Source organism: Danio rerio, chromosome 1 (genome assembly GCF_049306965.1).
Source record: "Danio rerio strain Tuebingen ecotype United States chromosome 1, GRCz12tu, whole genome shotgun sequence".
NCBI lineage: Eukaryota > Metazoa > Chordata > Actinopteri > Cypriniformes > Danionidae > Danio > Danio rerio.
This window is the reverse complement of record NC_133176.1, coordinates 17634136-17654619: the sequence shown is the minus strand read 5'-3', so window position 1 is coordinate 17654619 and position 20484 is coordinate 17634136. Positions and strand designations below refer to the sequence as shown.

The 20484-nt window shown below is 34.8% G+C and overlaps 1 protein-coding gene across 1 annotated transcript in view; it reads right to left on the bottom strand.

Moving 5' to 3' along the window:
• tusc3 (tumor suppressor candidate 3) overlaps nucleotides 1–20484 on the bottom strand; it is a 175382-nt gene that overhangs the window by 112579 nt on the left and 42319 nt on the right. The window contains 1 exon segment of the mRNA NM_001020560.1: nucleotides 5132–5301. Within this exon segment, the coding sequence (NP_001018396.1) occupies nucleotides 5132–5298 (167 nt within the window). The 5' untranslated portion in view covers nucleotides 5299–5301.

The window sequence follows — 20484 nt, the reverse complement described above, 5'->3', positions numbered from 1 at the left end:
CTCTACAAGTCTAAAACCAAGCAAGCTAGTGGCGAGGAACAAAACCTTACCAATTGATGAAAGTGAAAAAAACCTAGAGAGAAACCAGGCTCAGTTAGGCACGACTATTTCTTCTCTGGCCAAACTTCTTGCGTAAAGCTGCAGTCTAGGCACTGGAGAAAACTGTACATCCATTGTGGAGAAGCTGCAGGTGTGAGAAGGTCTAATAGTCTCTGAATTATTTTATTTATTTATTTTTTTTGCATCATAAAGAGAATTGTAATGCCTCAGTTATGACTAGACATACAGGATCTTGCTCACTAATCAAGATTATAATGCCAAATATAAAAAAAAAAATAAAACAAATCTACAGAGATCTTCTGTAATTATTTGCCACATCCAGGTATTCACATACATTAACCCCATAAAAACCCAAGTGAAGCAAATACTAGATACAAACACACAATCATAGAAGCAGAAATACAGTTTAAAAAATACAAAAAAAGAGAGATTGACTTAGAGCGTGATTTACATTGCTTTGTAGCAGTAGTTTAAAATGCTTGTTGAGGAAAGTCTTTGCACACTAAAGCCTGAACTAATTATTATATAGTCTTGGTCACCATTTAATGATGGAGCAATGTAACATCAACTTCCAAACACTACCTCATGCTGTGGTTTTATTTTATTTTATTTTTTTTACATAAGCTGCAAAATTTATCAGAGGAGTCAAATCTATGTGTTCTGAAGCAAATAATATTACTGCAACCAAATATTGCCTTTATAAATACACTAAATTAACTATATTCAACAATAATTTGAGTAATTCACACTGCACCACACCAACGCACACACACACAAACACAACAACATACACACACACACAAACACACACACACGCACGCACGCACGCACACTCACACACACACAAAGTTGCAATTGTCACATTTATACTTGTAGGAAAACTGAATATACCTTTGAACTCCAATAGCAGAACATTTTAACTGCTGGGAAACATGGAAGAAGCAAAGAAATGTCATATTTTTGCAAAAACGTTGCCAAAGGCACCCATTTTTATGAGCCTGGATTGTCCATTTCAATGCCTTCTGTTACAAGAAAATTCAGATAGCAGACACTCTCACTAGTATGACTACTAGGATTCCCAATCCCCTCGGGCTCTGTTAATGAATTGACAGATGTCCTGTGTTAATAACTATATGCTAAAATGGTTTGGGAGACAAATTTCTTTCAAATAGCGCTAAAGAAACACGCAGTTTACAGATTAAAGGCATCCAGTTTAAAGACTTGTTACATGCATCAATAAACTAAATGCATCCATAAACATCTATAAAGCAGGGCACTCTGCAGGTGGTAAAAACAAACACGTTTAAATATGCATGATTATACACATTAATGTTTCATGTTTTGCTGAGTGTCCGTTTTCAAAAAAGCAAGAGCCGAGCTGAAGTTAAGTGATCTGTCATTGAGACTTTACCGCAGTCAAAAGTGCTCAAGAGAGCGAAGTCCTTTGGGACTACAGTAAAATGGCATTTCATGAATACCTTTGAGGAGAAGATAATACGCTCATCATTGACTTTTGGAATAATATTAAAATGAACAGAACGAAATATTGGAATACTGATATTAAATCAAACAAAATGGCATACGGTTTACATGCTTCACTGCATCTTTACCTCAAAGGCCCCATATAGTGTGAACTTTTGTGTCCTCCACAAATAAAATGTAAGATTTTTCCCCAATGTATTTAAGATATTAAGAGACTTTTAAACCTTTTAGTTCCGAAAATAAAATGTATGACATCTAAAAACTTTTAAGAAGCCCTGGACAAATATAGGAACGTAAGTGTGTGCGGTAAAAGTACTAGAATACAGTATATAGGCTTACTGCATTATTTTTAAGGAGAATTAATAAAATATAGTGCCTCACACACCTGAATAATTTATATTTAAACAAATTTTATTAGTAACATTTTGACCAATCAGCATTCTTCGCAGTAGACTTTGAGAATGCAAAATTTATTCTCACACTGCTGTACTTGTGAAAAGACCTCTTATTCTGCTAAATGTAAAAAAAAAGAAAGAAAAAAGAAAGCACACATCTCTTTCCTACAATGTTGCTGCTTTATGTTTATGTTTACATTTAAACTAAAAGGTTGTGGTATGACATATCATCCTTTATTAGTCAAAAACGTATCTGCAAAAATGAAAATTTACATTTTAAAATTTACAAAAACAGAAATTTGAATATATGTAAATTAAAGGCGCACTAGGTGATTGTCTTCAGAAATGTTTTAGTTGTGCTGGTTGAAAGTATCTTCACATTCCAATAGTACTGATAAAAGTAAATGAACTTAATATATTTATATGTATTTTTTATATTACGGGAAAGGCAGAAGACAAAAAAAAAATGTTCATCCAATTAACATAATTTTAAAATACAATAAAATAAATCTATGTCAGTCTCTTTTGTCGAATTTAATTAAAATGTGTTATATATTTTATCAACAACACAACTCAGGAGCAAAATAGATTACTGATGGCAAATCATACTAAATATTTACTATGTTACGTCTGTTAGGATTACCTAGATGATTTACATTTGCTAAATGCCAGAATAATGAGAGATTTTTTTGAGAACTTTTTATTAATTTCTAGACAGTCAACTTTACATATATTTCCTTGGTATTTTATTTATTTATTTATTTATTTATTTATTTATTTATTTATTTATTTATTTATTTATTTTTATTTATTTTTTTTGCTTTGCTTTAATACTGTTTAACTTTGGTCAAATGTTTTGGGTATCCTTCCACAAGCTTCTCACAATAGTTTGAAGGAATTTTAGCCCATTCCTCTTGATGGAATTGGTGTAACTAAATCAGATTTGTAGGCTGTCTTGCTTGCACAAGCTTTTTCAACTCTGCCCACAAATGTTCTAAAGGATTGAGATCAGGGCTTTGTGATGGCCACTCCAAAACATTCACTCTGTTGTCCTTACAGGACATTTTAACTAATTTGGCAGTATTCTTAGGGTCAGGTTCCATTTGAAAGACCCATTTTTGGCCAAGTGATGTCTTGAGATGTTGCTTCAGAATTTCTTCATAATGTTCTTTCTTCATGATGCCATCTATGCTGTGAAGTAGACCAGTCCCTCCTGCAGCAAAACTGCCCCAAAACACGATGCTGCCGCCCCCATACTTCACAGTGAGGATGGTGTTCCTAAGCTTGTAAGCGTTGCCCTTTGTCCTCCAAACGTAAGACTGGTCATTAAGGCCAAACAATTCAATCTTATTTCCATCAGACCACAGGACATTTCTCTAAAAATTAGTCTTTTTCCCAGTGTAATTTAGCAAATTGTAATCTGGCTTTTTGTTAATTCTGGCTTGTTGATTTTCCCATGTTGTCACAAAAGGAAGCAGTGTGTTTGAGGTTTTCTTAAGTACTCCAGTTAACTAAAATGTTGTCAATTAGCCAATCAGAAACTTCCAAAACCTTGACACCATCATCTGAGCTTTTTCAGAGGCATACTAATCTTATTGTAAAACCTTGACTTTCAAGAAAAGTTATAAAAACTTCTCAAAAAATATCTCTCTCCTTATTCTGCTATTAAGCATAACATAAACAAATGTGATAATCCTAACTTACCTAAAAGAGAAAAAGTTTAGTCACATTAACGACTGACTTTTTTTTTTTTAAATGGTTATGTGCCTTTTTATACAGTGTATGTAAATGTCTGGTTTCAACTGTAGCTCTCCATTCCTAGCTAAAATAAATATTTCCACCAATTAAGGTAAAATATTTATGAAGGCATCAACCTCTGTTAAAATATATGTTAATAAAGTACAATTATTTTTTTTATTATTTTATTTATTGTGTGTGTGTGTGTGTGTGTGTGTGTGTGTTTGAGAGACAAAGAGAAAGTAAGCACTGAGAGCTGCGTCAGAGTAGAGCTCATTAATATTCATGATGATTCCAAATATGGTCAATAAAGACCTCCTGATTCTAAGGGGATTTTATGGGGTAATAAATAATCATATAAAACCATTTCAGTATATTTTCTGAACTTACCTAAGCCACATGCCTATGTAGATGTCAGAACAATTTCACTTTTTGAATCAATGCAGTATATGACACTATTAAGGAAAGTATGGAACAAAATCAATGCCAAAAGTCTTGAATTAAAAAGCTTGTTGAATAGCACAAACTGAAAAAAAATAATACACCGTATTAACAAGTTCTTGCATTTTAATGACTTGAATTCCAGGGTTTGTATTTTTAGGTCCTGAAATTTAACATAGCCGTTTATTTAAGCTGTGAATATTTAAATGAAAAATATTTCAAACATGTTTTCATACTTAAAAATTCAATAATTCATATTCAATTTCCAGATTTCACTTACAAAATATTCAATAGGAAAGTTTTCACCGTGTAAAAAGCCAAAAATACAGAACTTGTAGTCGATTGCTAGTCACACCTACAGTAGTATTCATCACAAAATAATGGAGGGAGAAGGAAAACTTTTAATTAGGTGTGAGAAAGACAGGAACAGATATGGAGGGCAAATAAGAAGAAGAAAAAAAGAAGAATATACATAAACATGCGATTTGAGCCGACAGCAGATAATTAAAAAAGCATTAGGGGTCATGTCAATGCGATAGGGTGACTGGCCGTTTAAAGGTCGATCTGCTTTAAATTAACTTCCTCTATTTTGGTAGCACACATGACTGTTCCAGTCCGTTATCTTTATTCAATGAAGCTGCTGGATGGTGTCTGAGAATTCGGAATAGGTCTGGTGGGATTGCTTCACTCTCTAAAGGCTTGATATTCAGCTGAGGAAGACGACTGTACGAGCACAGACTCATTTTACTCGGCGATTGAAGGATAATGAGGAGAGAGATGGATGTGAGGTGAGTAGATGGAGGCTAAGTAGCTGTCGTGGGATAAATAAATGGGAACCATGTCTGGGGTGGAGGCTGCTTGGGAATAGACAGATGTAGAAGGTTTTCCGGTTGTGATCTAGGGCAGATGAAATCTTTATCTATAACAGTGTTTACACTAAGTATGATCAGTTTACTTTAGTAAATACGGCTTCGTACCTGTGGACGGACATTACAAGATGAATGTGCTTGACTCACCTGCAGACAGAACATTGTCTCTGGGGTTGTAATGCAGTGAACATCACAATGACCGAATAGTTTCGAGGTGGAGCTTTGACGAAGCGGCGGAATTTATCCCCGTTCATACGGATCACAGAACGCCGAGAACTCCACTCCATCATTTGCTCCACCTTCTCTGCCAACATGTTCTAGAAGAAAAAAGAGCAAATCAGAGAGTAAGAAAAAAGTAATTGAGCTAAACAAAAAGTCCAAATTCCAAACATTTACAGTTCATAAGCTTGTAAACGCTACACTTAATTCTCGAAGCCAGCAATGTGGAACAGAACACAGCTATCATAACGTGTCCTTCACAAGACAAAAGAAAAAAAAAAAGAGATGTATGAACAGCGACTTCAGGTCAGGTTAGGAAGCTGAGCTGATCTGTAACTGCAAAAGGCAACAGCCTATTTCTGTTTTGTTTACAGTCGCAGAAAGACATTCTGTAAATGTCACCATAAAGATTGCTTGTTGACAAAAACACAGTTATGGCCAAAGGAAATACCAGGCAGTACCCGAAGAGTTCAATGCAATCTGAGCGCAGGAGTTTATATTTGGAAAGTTATCCATTCATAGCAGCTCTGTAGCCCAAAAAAATGGCTCTCTGCACAAGGGAACAATTTGAAATGTTTAGCCGTAGTGTTGTTTTTCTTTAATTGAAACATAGTTTAAATCAAAAGTACAAATATGGCATTTTTGCTGAATTCGTTGCAATGCGTTGTAGGTAGGCATGGGCTGGTATAAGATTCTGACAGTATGGCAATCTTGGATAATAATATCACAATTTCACGGTATCACGGTATTGTGATTACTGCTGTAAAATAAATTGATTAAATATTCATTTCTTTTTAAATGTCTGGGTAAAAAAAACAAAACAAAAACTTTTCCCCCTGTGAACACAATACATTTTATTTTTAGAAACATTTAAAATATTATGGAAGAGTAAACATGACAGACTAAATAATTAAAATAAATCATTGACTTATGCTTATTTTCAAAAACAGATTTTCTTACAACTTGAAAAGGCCTCTTATTATATATTTTCTGCTGGAGATACTGTTATACTAAAAAAACTAAAACATCTTACATTACAGCCTCTACTTTAGGAAAGGTATAACATCATTTGTTTTGCGTTTAAACATTGACTTTTGCAAACTGAGGTATACCTTGAAACCGATCATCATCCCATACCTAATTGAAGGACAGAAACGGATTGACTCTAAATGATTAATGTTATGCACTTCTAGAATTTTGGCTACAATGTGAGATTTTATTATAAACACCGTAACGATTTCACTTACTATTGGAACATTTTTAGATGATAAACAGATCAGTTCTGACTTAAAAGGCTGTCTATCTCATTAGACAAGAGCAAGTATTAGCTGTTCATCAGTTTCACTTAAATCAGATTTAAAAAACTATTTAAAAATAAACATTTAAAATACATATTTGAATTTCCCCAAAACTGAAGAGGCTTTTAAACAAAACATTAGCTAGAAGGCAGAAAATAAGCATTTTTCTAACATTACAAGACATAAACTTGGACCTCAGTTTCTACTAATCATTCCATCATTATATTGAGAACAGTATTAGAAAACAGGTGTTATGGTAGCAAGTGTTGCCAACTTAGCAACTTTGTCGATATTTTTAGGCCCAATCCTAATTTTATTTTTATACCCTACCCCTTTCCATTGCCCCTTAAAACAGTGTGAAGGGGAAGGGCTTCAAAATTTGCCACCAAGAAATGGGACACCTCTACAGTACCTGCACACACTTCATAATATATAATCACAATCTCTTGCTTCATATGAGATCAGACGATTGTCACTGCTGTAGTTATTCCAGTTGCATTATTTTTTTGGGGTTTTATCTTCAGGAAATCACTGAAGGCATATATCATGTTATCATAATGATCTAATGTGGCAATAAGATCGTAATACTGTTCATTTACACAGTGGATATATTCATCTATGTAAACACACCAAAACAACATTAACATTATACCAGACACTGTAAAAAGCCCATTACCAGCCACTAGACTTTTCTGACAGGGTATTCCAGTGTCATCGAGTGACAGAATGTTGTGGGACTGCTGCACAGGAGTAATGATTATGGATTACAGATCACAAAATTTAGTGGTTTTTATCTTATTTTATTTTTCGTATTTTTTTATTTTTTAAATGATGGTAAAACACAACACGGTTTTGAATAAAACATGCTTGTTTGTTGTAAAAAAAAATGTGTAATAATGACAAAAAAATACTACTTTGTGGATCTCTATACTTTTGGGTGCAGCTATGCTGCTGTTGTAGTTGATGTATTCTGGGAAATTTTCTTACCCCTTGGTTTCGAGTGTGGTCCTAAAAATTAAATCGAAGAGATATCTACCCCATCCCCTTAGCCCTTTGCCTTTAAGCTAAAGAGAATTGGGACACCCCTACCCCTTCACGTGAACCCACAAAATGAGGGGTAGAGGTAAGGGCAAGGGCTAAGGGGTAGAATTGGGATTGAGCCTTAATTACTTTTCAGACCCCCTTAGCAACACATTTTCAAAAAAGCGAGTAGCAAAAAATCTAGCGACTGTTTTTTGGTGTTACTGTAGATTTTTATAGACTCATGTGTCCATACTCTACCATTCCTTCTCTTCTCAACGAGCTGCAGGTGATGCCGTCATCCCCTCCCCCACCTCAGAGCACTCACAGGTGGTCCAGTCCTACAGCAGTCTCTCCCACCTGCAGCCTGAGAGCTCAGCCCTCTGTTCATCGACCGCAAATGATTTAGCACTGCGAGTGTGAGCTGTTTCCTTTGTACAATCAAACAAATCTGCTTCTCCTTTGTTTTAAATTCAACAATTTAATTTAACTGTTTATTCTTTATTTTTCACAATCACAGAGCTTTTAATGACAGTTGCAGAACTTGTCTGAGTTTATTATGTCTGAGAAATTACTGCAAATTCACTACACATCTGTACTGATATACTGTTTTCAAAGAGCAATAAATTTAGTTAAATTGACATAAATATATATATATATATATATATATATATATATATATATATATATATATATATATATATATATATATATATATATATAAAAAGCGTAGTGCAAATATAAATACCCCTTTATTAACCATAGGCTGTTAAACAGAAACAGTTGGATGCAATGACATAAGTAATATGCAAATTGATGTATTACGTAATCTAGCGACATTTAGCGACTTTTCAGGCAGAGTTTAGCGTGTTTTAATTGAAAATAGTTGGCAACACTGATGCTAACTTCTTTACTTTTTTCCCTTTACCGTTCTGTTTTCATCTTTGCACATAAGATAAGATAACTTAAAATTGGAAAGACTTAAAGCTCACTTACATTATAAAACAGTCAAATCCAATTGGAAAATGACACCCTAACCAGATTTCAGTAGGACACATCTATGTTGATCCTGAAACAAGATGCCAATCAGCAAATCAGAATTAAGGGATATGTTAACCATTTATGTTAAGTTTAGGTTTAATGTTACACATCTACATTTATACTATCCAACTATTCCTCCCTTCTGATTTTGGGAATAATTTACAGTTATGGTTTGGTTTAGGCGTAGGGAATAGGTATTGATTACATTTTTCCAACAAAAATGATACTCTAGGATTAACATAGATGTTAATCCAGGATAACATCACATGACAAAATGACGAATGTGAGAAAATAAAATTAGTTGTTAAAAGATTCACCAATACCAGACCAATACCATTCAATACCACCAATAGCATTTACTAATACGAGAAAAATGTATTAAGACAAACATTGTTCCATTTGGATTGTCAACTTAACTAACTGCAAAACTACATTGCTCGTAATAACTTCCACCAAATAACACCATAAATCTACAAATATGGTCAATTTTGATTTGATGTCAGTGTAACTTCGCATACAGTATATTGCATGGGTTCAGTGTTACAGTGAAATTACAACTACCATACAACACAAATTAACAGCATTCCCTTTATAATTAAATTGTGGGAACACACACGGACACTACTTTTCTTTAATGTAAAGTATAATGATGGCTAATGTAGCAAGTGTTAGCAGTTGATACATTTCGACAATTCTTTTAGCCTAAGACTGAACCCAAAACCATTTTCATTAGTAATACAATACTGCAATTTCTGTCTCAAATGTACCAGTGATATAGTTTTCAAACTTCACCACAGACAAAAGATGCACCTTCACCTTCTCCTATAGCCTCAATTCTCTTACACTTTTTTTTTCCCATCATCGTCTTCTACGTTTTCCTTGCTCCCTCACTCTTATCAATAATTTGTCCTTTTACTGTATATATTACTTCCCAAAGTTGACAACGCATCAGATGTTTAGGCTCTGGGCACTCGTTTGTTTAAAAGGATGATCAAAGTTTTGTGAGCGCGTGTAAACTCAAGGGCATGTTGCATTATTTAGCTGCATTTGTTGTGGACTGGAAGAGCCTGACAGAAAGGAGGCAAGTGATGGCTCTGTCAGCGAGCCCAAATTGAAACATCATGCGGAGGTCACCTCAGGCTTGACAAGATAGATGTTTGTTAGCATTGGAAAGGAAACAAAGAAAGAAAGGAAAAAAAAGAGCTTCTTTTCAAGCTTATTCATGCAGTTCAACCTCTTTCTGCCCCCTACTCTGGTTTAATGTGGGATGAATATGCTATAACGTAATGCTTTTGGAGGGAGAAGGGTAAGGGCAATGTAATGTTTGTGTGAGAGAGAAAAAATGAAAATAAAATTAAACAATATTCTTATTTCAGTAATTTTTAAAAGCACTATGTAAAATTTGTTGATCACATTTTATTTTGATGGTGCGTTTGTTAAATGTAAGTGACATTATACATGCCAACTAATTCTCATTAGATTATAAGTAGACTGTTAGGTTTGGGTTAGTGTAAGTTGACATGTACTTGTTTCTTATAATCAGTTAAATGTCCGTTAAAGAAGCAGTATCAATAGATATTAAGCAGACAGTCTACTAATATTTAAACAGACCTTAAAAATAAAGTGTTACCGATTTGTTTAATTAAAATATCCAAAAAACAGAACAGTGTTATATATTTGGCTTACTTATGTACTTGCATTAGCCCAAATGTCTTGAAGAATGTACAAGTCCAGAGCAATTTTAAAATAAGAAAAAAAAGCCATTTTAACTAGCGACATGGTCCATTTTCTGTGTTGCCATGCCAAAGAAAACATACTTCCTTGATTTGTTTGGTTCTATAGAAAACGGGGAAACAAGTATGCTTTAACATGTTACAATAGATCAGAATCAAAAAGAGCATTATTGCCAGGTAAGTTCATACATACGAGTGACAGAGCTTCTACAGTGCAACAGAATTACAGAGACAGGACGAAAAAAAAAACCTTATAATACATATATTTTAAAAATTGAATTAAGTAGTGAATGCAAATATAAAAATTGACAAGTGTATGTACAGGTATATCACTATCCACAATGTTATACATGCAGCTGTGCAGCTATACATGTGCAAATTGGCATGCACAGTGTGTTGTTAAATATATAATTGTATGTGTATAAAAAGTAGTGATGTTTGTTTCACAACTACTATCATAAAGTGTTCATGAACTGAATGTTATAAATGTTATGCTTTTTATTTGACTGCACAGAGTAGCATTATAACAGATCTCTAAAATGACATACTGTAGACAGGGTTCCCACACTTTCATGAACTGCAGATTCAAGGATTTTCAAGGACTTTTTAAAGCACCATTATTATTATTTTTTTTTAAATTAAACACCTTTGAAATTCATACTCCAGTAAAGTCCTCTACTTAACCATTCATTCATTCATTCATTCATTTATTTTTTTTTTTTATTCGGCTTAGTCCCTTTATTAATTTGGGGTTGCCACAGTGGAATGAACAACCAAATTATCCAGCATATGTTTTAAGCAGTGGAGGTTCTTACAGCTGCAACCCAACACTGAAAAACACCCATACACGCTTGCATTTACACACATACACTGACCAATTTAGCTTATTAAATTCACCTATACCACATGTCTTTTGACTGACCCAGCCTGGGCTTGAACCAGCGACCTTCTTGCTGTGAGGTGATCGTGCTACCCACTGCGCCACTGTGATGCCTACTTAACAATTCACTTACACTTCATATTTACATTAAAATACCAGAGTAATTTTTAAAAATTGACAATTTAAAAACCATCATGTTTTAAGAACTTTATTAAAATGTGTTAAATTCAATAATACTCAAATGTGGTTTCTGAAATATTGATTTAAAAAGTGCATTATTTGTCAGTGTTATTTTACAAATTTTTAATTTAAGATGTTTAAATAAAAATTTCTCAGGTTCATTGTGTGGTCCATGTACTTCATAGCTTTTGTCACTCTTGTTTTTCTTCTTGTGCACTAGTTCACTAAGCTGAAAAGAGAGTAGTCACTCTCATTGATGTATATTCTCATACAGCCAAAAAGCTGTCGATGGTGATCGAACTCGTGCCAAAAATGCCAGAAAGTGACACAGAAACTGAGTCGACAGATGCTCAATGACAGCCCGACATTGGCCAACCATTGGATTGGTGTGTTACAGTCCAAGGTGGCAGACACCCCGGTGTCCAGTCCTACAGCCGAGGGGGCGACTATCCTGCAGAGTTCAGCTCTTTTCCTAATTAAACAGACCTGAAACTACCTATCAAGCTCCTCAGGAAACTAGCAAACTTGGTCCCACTTTATATTAAGTGGCCTTAACTAATATGTACTTACATAGGAATTAATAGTTTGTTACAATGTACTTATTGTGTAAATACGTGTATTTACTGTGTACTTATGCTTGGCTTAAATACATGTACGTAATTACATCTGTAGTTACCGTTTGTAATTACCTTTGTAAAAACACTGTTGACCACCCCTTACACCTTAACCCACCCTTAAACCTACCCATGCCTCCAAACCTGTCCAAAACCCAACCTCTATCCCAACTCAAAAGCACCACAAGTGTTCTCAAAAACATTATAAACACAGTAAGTACATTGTATTTATTTTTTTAATGTAAATACATAGTAGTTAAGGACACTTAATATAAAGTGGGACCGCAAACTTCAAAGCACACTGCAAACCTAAAGCAGGAATGAACACATCAACATTAAACAATTTAGTTGCCTCCCTTATCTGACCCATCCATTTCAGACCACAAAGTCTTTACCAATAAGCCGATTAACTGAATCAGATGCGTTTGATTAGAAAGAGTTAGAACATGTTGGAGTTGGTAGGCCTTCAAAATGGGTGGGAAAGCCTTGTGTAGAGGCTACAAAAATGAAGGCTTGTGCAAAGACATGGATGGAAATGCTGATTAAAGAGTGTTCAAGCACAAACAGTTCCCATGTGTAGAGCACACACACACATACACACTGATCTGAACATGTCATTCCTCCTCCTGTCTCTTTTGTGAGCTTGTCAGTCTTCTTTAGGAAAATGAGGAAAAAAGGGGTTTCCACCCACAATGTCCAAACAGCTTGGCTGTCAGTTTAGCTGTCAATCAGACCAGCATTAATGATGTGCTGTACTGACCAGGATGTGAGAGACCAGCCGAGCGTAGAGGAAAAGAAAAGAATACTGTTCAAACTACAAAGGACGAAACCGAGCCTGTTTCTTCATGTTTGATTCCTCAAAATTTCTGTCATACTTTCCCTGTTCTCTCTGCATTTGTACAGTAGAAAAAAAATACATAAATAAAAAGCAAGAACCATGCTCTATTTTTCTAAAACAGGTATTGGTAGAAACTTCTAGTACATATAAAGAATAACCATTAAAGCTTTTATTTTCATTATTTGGCCTTCAGCAAGTGCTTTGTTTATATAAAGTGACAAACGTTGTTGACAGCTTGTCCATATTGTGGATCTTGCTGACGAAGACAAAGAATAATGATAAGCTTTGTTCACTTACACCCAATTTATTAGGTACACCTGTCTAACTGCTCGTTAACACAAATTTCTATCAAGCCAATCACATGGCAGCAACTCAATGTATTAAGGCATGTAGAAATGGTCAAGATGATCTGCTTCAAACTGAGCATCAGAATGGGGTAGAAATGATGATTTAAGTAACTTTGAACATGCTATGGTTGTTGATGCCAGACGGGCTGGTCTGAGTATTTCAGAAACTGCTGATCTACTGGGTTTTTCATATAACCTTTAGGGTTTACAAAGAATGGTCAGAAAAAGAGAAAATATTCAGTGAGCGGCAGTTCTGTGGGTGGAAATGCTTTGTTGATGCCAGAGGTCAGAGGAGAATGGTCAGACTGGTTTGAGCTGATAGAAAGGTAACTCAACAGAAACTCAAATGACCACTCGTTACGAGGTATGCAGAAGAGCATCTCTGAACGAACAACACGTTGAATCTTGAGGCGGATGGGCTACAGCAGCAGAAGACCACACTGGGAGCCACTCCTATCAGCTAAAAACATAAAACATGGACAGTAAAAGATTTGAAAAACATTGCCTCGTCTGATGAGTCCCGATTTCTGCTGCAACATTCTGATGGTAGGGATAGAATTTGATGTTAACAACATGAAAGCATGGATCCATCCAGCCTTGTATTAAAGGTTCAGGCTGCTGGTGGTGGTGTAATGGTGTGGGAATATTTTCTTGGCACACTTTGGGCCCATTAGTGCCAATTGAGTATCATGTCACCTCAGCCTACATGAGTATTATTACTGACAATGCCCATTCCTTTATGACCGCAGTGTGCCCATCTTCTGATGGCTACTTCTAACAAAATAAGGCATTATGTTATAAAGCACGAATCATCTCAGACTGGTTTCTTGAACAAGATAATGACCTTACTGTACTCAAATGGCCTCCACAGTCACCAGATCTCAACCTAACAGAGCACCTTTGGGGTGTGTTGGAATGGGAGATTTGCTTCATGGATGTGCAGCCAACTGCTTGATGCTATCATGTCAATTTGGAATAAAATCTCTGAGGATTATTTTTTCAGTACCTTGTTGTATCTATGCCACAAAAGATTAGGGCCATTCGGAAGGCAAAAGGGGGTCCAACCTGGTACTAGTAAGGTGTACCTAATAAAGTGACTGATGAGTGTACGTGTGTTTGTATGTGTGGGTTTTTCTTGGAGATTACAATTCTGTGGAATGTAGACTGTATCCTTTCAGAAAAGACCCTTCCGAGGCATCTTTCTAGATTATCATTAAAAAAAAAACTGTATTGCAGGGATCCTTTCGAACAGATATTTCAGAAAGAATTGAGGAATTCATAAATAATGGCTTTTTGATCCAAAATTCAAAGTGATGTGGTGCGGAGCTTACAATGCCCATAACTCCATAAAAGAAGTAAAGGGGAAAAAATACAAACAATAAAGTATTGTAGAGACCGTATCATGCTGTGGGGCTTGTTTTCATCTGGAAAGACTGTGCATCTTGTTAAACTGCAAAACATGTGGATGGTGCAAAATAAAAGAAAACATAGGACTTATTGTGCTTTTCTGAAAGTTAAAAGAAAATCTGATGTTCAAAATGCAAGGAGAATTAATGGTACACAAGATGGTATATGCCCTTAAAGGGTTACTTCACGCAAAATTGAAAATTGTTATTAATTACTCACCTTTTTTTCGCTACAACCCTCCAAGACCTTCATCTTCTAAGCAAAAAATAAGATATTTCAGATTAAATTTAAGAGCTCTCTCATCCTCCATGCCCTAAGAGGTACAAAACATATTGCCTACACATTTCATATGCCTTCAGAGGCTCCAAAGAACACTTTTGTGAAGGACTGTACATTTAAAAGATCATACATTTCACAATAAGAGTAATCCAAAATAATATTGATTTTGATTCTTCCCATAATCTACATTTGTATATAAAAACAGTATATAAAAATGACTCACAGGTCAGGGTACACATTTACAAATGGCAATTCAGTCCTAAATGTTGTTTTGACAATGTTTGTGGTTCATTTTCTATACTTTTAATGTCTCTGGGTCATTGCTAGACTGAAACTGGATGGACACAGTTTCACAGTTTCAATTTACATTGTAAAAGCACTTTAGAAATAAAGATGAATTTAATTGAATTGAATTGCTGTATACATTATGCAGGATGAAAGAGCTCCTAGATTTCATCTAAAGTATGTTCAGAAGATTAACATATATTCCATCCACTCGGGCCCTTGTTTTTATAATTTAGTTTCTACTAGTTTTATATTTATATTACATTACTGAAATGTCAAAATATCTACACTGCAATGTGTTCATTACTTTTTCTAATAATTTTTAAAAATGTTTTTATTATTCATTTTTATTTGATTGATTGATTGATTGATTGATTGATTGATTGATTGATTGATTGATTGATTGATTGATTGATTGATTGATTGATTCTTGCAGTCAATAAAATGCTGTATTGGGCTTCATATTATACTTAAACAACCCAGCACGTTGTCTGGTTTATGATTGTATGGTGAGGAAATATACAAAGTTCCACTTTGATTCACTGGGTAATACATAAATTAAACAAACATGCCTGAATGTTATGGCAATTACTTTGTGGTTATGCAATAAATCTAAAAAACATCAAACAGATATCTCAGTTACAGACAAAAGACCATACAACTTGAAATGAATGCACAAATGAATAAAAATACTACAATATCCTTTGTAAACCTGACAGATCTGATCATTATTTCTTACTTAATCCTTACCCTTCAAAAGCCCCTCAGCAAATAGCTTTTGTGTTGATGTGATAACAACAACTGACAGCAATACAAAGACACAAACTCTCCGAAAGGTCAGAAAGAAGAGCAGAGCGTGATCCTTTTTGAAAAGCCGTTTCATTTATTTATTTGTATGCATTCATTTGATGTATTTATTTGACTTCTTATTTCGTTGAATGATTTCTAAAGGACAAAACCCTGTGGTGAACATTTTCCAACACTCCGTCTGCATTCTTGCACAGGACACCAAGAAAAAAGCCCCTCACACCACAACAAAGGCTATGTGTCCTGACAGGTGGTGTTACCACAGGTCCAGACGAGCTATGGGATTACAGCGAGGCTAATTGTCGCTACTGTGATGACTTTTATAAGCGCTGTCAGGACGGACTGGCCGAGTGAGATAAGGGGGAGACAATGTGGGGTTCGACGGAGAAGCGGAGTGAAATAATCTTTAACTGTCACTACCTACACCTGCCTGTGATATAAGACATTACCCATGATCCTGTCCAGCAGGTAAAAGGACACTTGCATTCACAACAACCGACAAACAAGAGAGCTCGGTGGAGACAATTCCGCATGGGCATGTATCAGACTGTTGGGGTCCACAAATGTAAATTATTCCAGAAAATTAGTAAAGAAAATGAAAAATCCTAAAGTAAAGCGGAAATATGCTGTGAAATGTTAGGTCAAATGTTCAATATCCTGATTCTAAAAGTATCATTTTAAGAAAGTTTGTTGAGAAATTTGTAATTAATTTCACAAGGAGATATTTTTTTTTATGATTCATTCTGCTGTGGCGACCCCGATGAATAAAGGGACTAAGCTGAAGAAAAATTAATAAATGAATGAATGAATGATATTTTGATTTTGATAATGATTTAAAACTTTCAGTTGAGTAGCATTTTAGTGTTTTAATGCTATATCAGCTTTCTTTACACGGCAGATGCATTTCAAACATTTAAACAATAGAGAGATCTTTTTAGAACTCATCTTAGAAATCAACAAAGATCAAATGGTTAAACACAACTTTATAAAAGTCTCTAAATATTCTAAACATTTTTCAGGTTCCATAAATTGTTTAAAAAAGTTAAGTTTAAATTTATTGTAATTTTATTGCAATTGTTTTTTCCACACCATTAGAATGTATTTTTAAGTGTCCATGTACTGTATAGCCAAATATACAGAGAATGTTAACATAAGGAAAAAGGTCAGTCATTGTTGAAGAATCTAACCAAGAATATGAGAATCCTTGTAGCAAACTTATGTGTGTGTTGCTTGTAAGCAACCATACATTTGCATTGTGTTAGATTTTCATTTGTTTATATTCATTTAATCTTCATTTATTTATTCATTTTATTTATTCATTAGTCATTTATAAAATTAATTATCATTGTATCGTTTTATTGATCAGTAGTTATTGATTTGGTTATAATTGATTATTATTTGTCATTTTATAATGGTTTTTATTTTTTATTATTAGTATTTTCCTATAATTATGGCTTTAATATTATTATTTTTTTTGTTTGTTTCCTATCATTTAAAACGTATGACTGTGAGGATTTCAGTGACACTTGTATTTTTAAGAATAAGAGATAAGAAATTGTCTCCATTTCAAGGCCTGTATTGTCTCTGGATAATGTTGTGAAGCAGTAATTTTCTATTGCTGTTGCTTGTGGTATAACAACACTTGCTGGATTTATCCTGGTCAGACGAATTCTGAGATTGAATCATGCTAAACTAAGATTATTCAATAAACTCTGCTCTGTCTTTATCATCATTACTTTATCTCCTGCTTCTGTTCCTCTCTGGCTTTCTCAGTCAACTCCTATATTAATAGGAGATTGTTAAGTTGGTTAACAGGTTTGGCTACTGGGCGGCTCTGCTGGCTTGTTGTCTGGAAACCCAGATAAACAGACATTCTCTGACAGCGTCCGGGTCTAGATGTTATTTATCTGGCATGGAGAGTGATCTAACATTGTCAACAATCAAGTTATAAAAATAAAATTAAAAGTTTTGGAATTTATTTCGTTTTATTTAGCAATTTTTATCGTACAAGAGTGATAATTGTCACAATACCCCGCGATCTAATTGCAGATTGCTGGTATACATGCGGTTCGCTGGAGAACTACACAAACCACACTAAAGAACTACATATCATGCACTATTCACACATGCCTGTTGTGAATTCCACTGATTACACGCACAGCCAGAGGATCGTTATGAACTGATTACATGGACTATATACACAGCACATGCACACCTCTGGGCTGAGTCTTGTTTTACTGTTTATGACATTACGAAGAGTTTTCCTTCTCTTGCCGTGTGTGAACCTTGCTTTGTTTTATTATTTTTTCCTGTCTGCCTTTTGACCATTTGCCTGTTTACTAAACACGACTCTGGATTTCTTGTATGAATCTGTTTGCACCTGTTTGTTGACTGCTGCTTGTTGACTCTTTGTTGACTGTTGCAATTCTTCTAAGAAACCTGAATTTGGATCCGCACTCCTTTGTCAGCGTCCCTTACGTCACTAATATTGATTTTAATTACTAACAATTATTAATTATAATATAATGAAACAATCAAACAATTGCTCAACTAAAATATGTTTTATTATTTTAAATATGGGTTAAATTATGACAAGAATGAAAAAAAACAAAAAAAACTTAAACCTTAAAGTGTCGCAACTATATATCCAGTCATGCACCGCTCACACACATCTGTTCCAGGTTCCATTGATAAAACACACAGCTGGGAGATTGTTATGAACTGATTTAATGGACTATATACATAGCACACACGCACACCTCTGGGCTGAGTCTTGTTTTACTGTTTGTGACATTTTGAAGCTTTTTTCCTTGACTTGCCATGTTTGACCCTTGCTTTGTTTTATTGTTTATTCCTGTCTACTGCCTGCCTGTTGACCATTCGGCTGTTTACTGACCACGACTTTGGATTTCCTGTATACATTTGTTTGCCCCTGTGTTGACCGTTGCTTGGCTGACCTTTTGATCTAATAAACCTGCATTTGGATCTGCACTCCATTGTCAGCGTCCCTTACATGACACTAATAGGGATTTAAAATAATTATAATTTTAAATTACTTTTGTTTGATTAAAAAACTACTTCATTTATTAACTAAATTTTTAATTAAATTAAATTATGACAAGAATGTGCAATTAATACTCCTGGATAAATAAAAAAAAATAAAAAATAAAACATTAAAGGGTGTGATAATTATGATTTGCTGTAAAAATGTGTATGCACTATGCCTTGTTTAGGAGACATCTTCTCATACCACATCAGTTGAAATGATAAAATAAATTTTTACTAACCATTTGTTCACCCTCAAGTGGTTCCAAACTTCCTATTTGGAAATTTGTTTTCCTTTGATGGACAAAAAAAAAAAAAAAAGATTTATAAATAAATAAAATCTAGTCAATATGAAAGTAAATGGCATCAAATTTCTGACATACTTAATTATATATCATTTTCTGTTCAACAGAAGAAAAGAAACTCAAGTGGAAGGTGATTAAATGATGACAGAATGTGTTTTTGGGGTCTGAACTATGCTTTTAAATATGACCTGAACACTTCTTGGCTAAGATTTATCCTCCTGCATTAAGAAAAACAACTCACTTTTAAAAAGTAACTATTTCCCCTCTCTGCTTCTCCTTAACTTTATCTCTTTTGAGAATAAGCCATCTTCCCTCTCTCCGTAGCTCTAGTAGTTTTGTTCGGAGGCCACATACTGCGCTGGGACATCTGTATCCCTGCTGTCATCGAATGAGACCAAGTCTGTCTCATTAATCTCTCTCTCTCTCTATTCACAACACTTACCGTCTGCTTTTTTAACCCTCCACAAACACACGCACACACTTAGCGTGGCATCCATCGCTCCAATATGCCGCTGCGCACATCCAATACATAATCATCACCTCGGCTCCGCAAGACATGACTCAAAATGTGATTTGTGGTGGTGGTATCAGAACACTAGCTCATGAATATGCAGGAGATGCAGAACAAACCTGGTGTGAGAGTTTGCCGGGACAGTGGGAAGAGAGAACCACACTGAATTTTAATGAAGGACCTTTTTTTATTTTTTATTATTATTTTTTTTTTTTAGAAAGAGGATGCAGAGTTTTGTATAAGTTGCTAATTACACTTCTGTCATTTCTAATAATTATGAAAAAGTGCAACAAATGTTTTGAGATTTAATATTGCATTTCTTATAATTACCGATTTGTTCACTTTTTTCCTTTCCTAAAAAAAAAAAACATAAAAAATTATTAGTTTTAGATGGATGGATTGAGGCAACACGATGGCTCAGTGGTCAGCACTGTCGCCTCACAGCAAGATGGTCAGTGGTTTAAGTTCCAGCTGGGTCAGTTGCCATTTCTGTGTAGAGTTTGCATGTTTCCCTGTGTTGGTGTGGGTTTCCTCCACGTGCTCCGTTTTACCCCATATCCAAAGACATGCGGAATAGGTGAATTGATTAAACTAAGTTGACCGTAATGTACAAGTGTGTATGGATGTTTCCCAGTACTGAGTTGTGGCCGGAAGGCCATCAGCTGCGTAAAACATATGCTGGGTAAGTTGG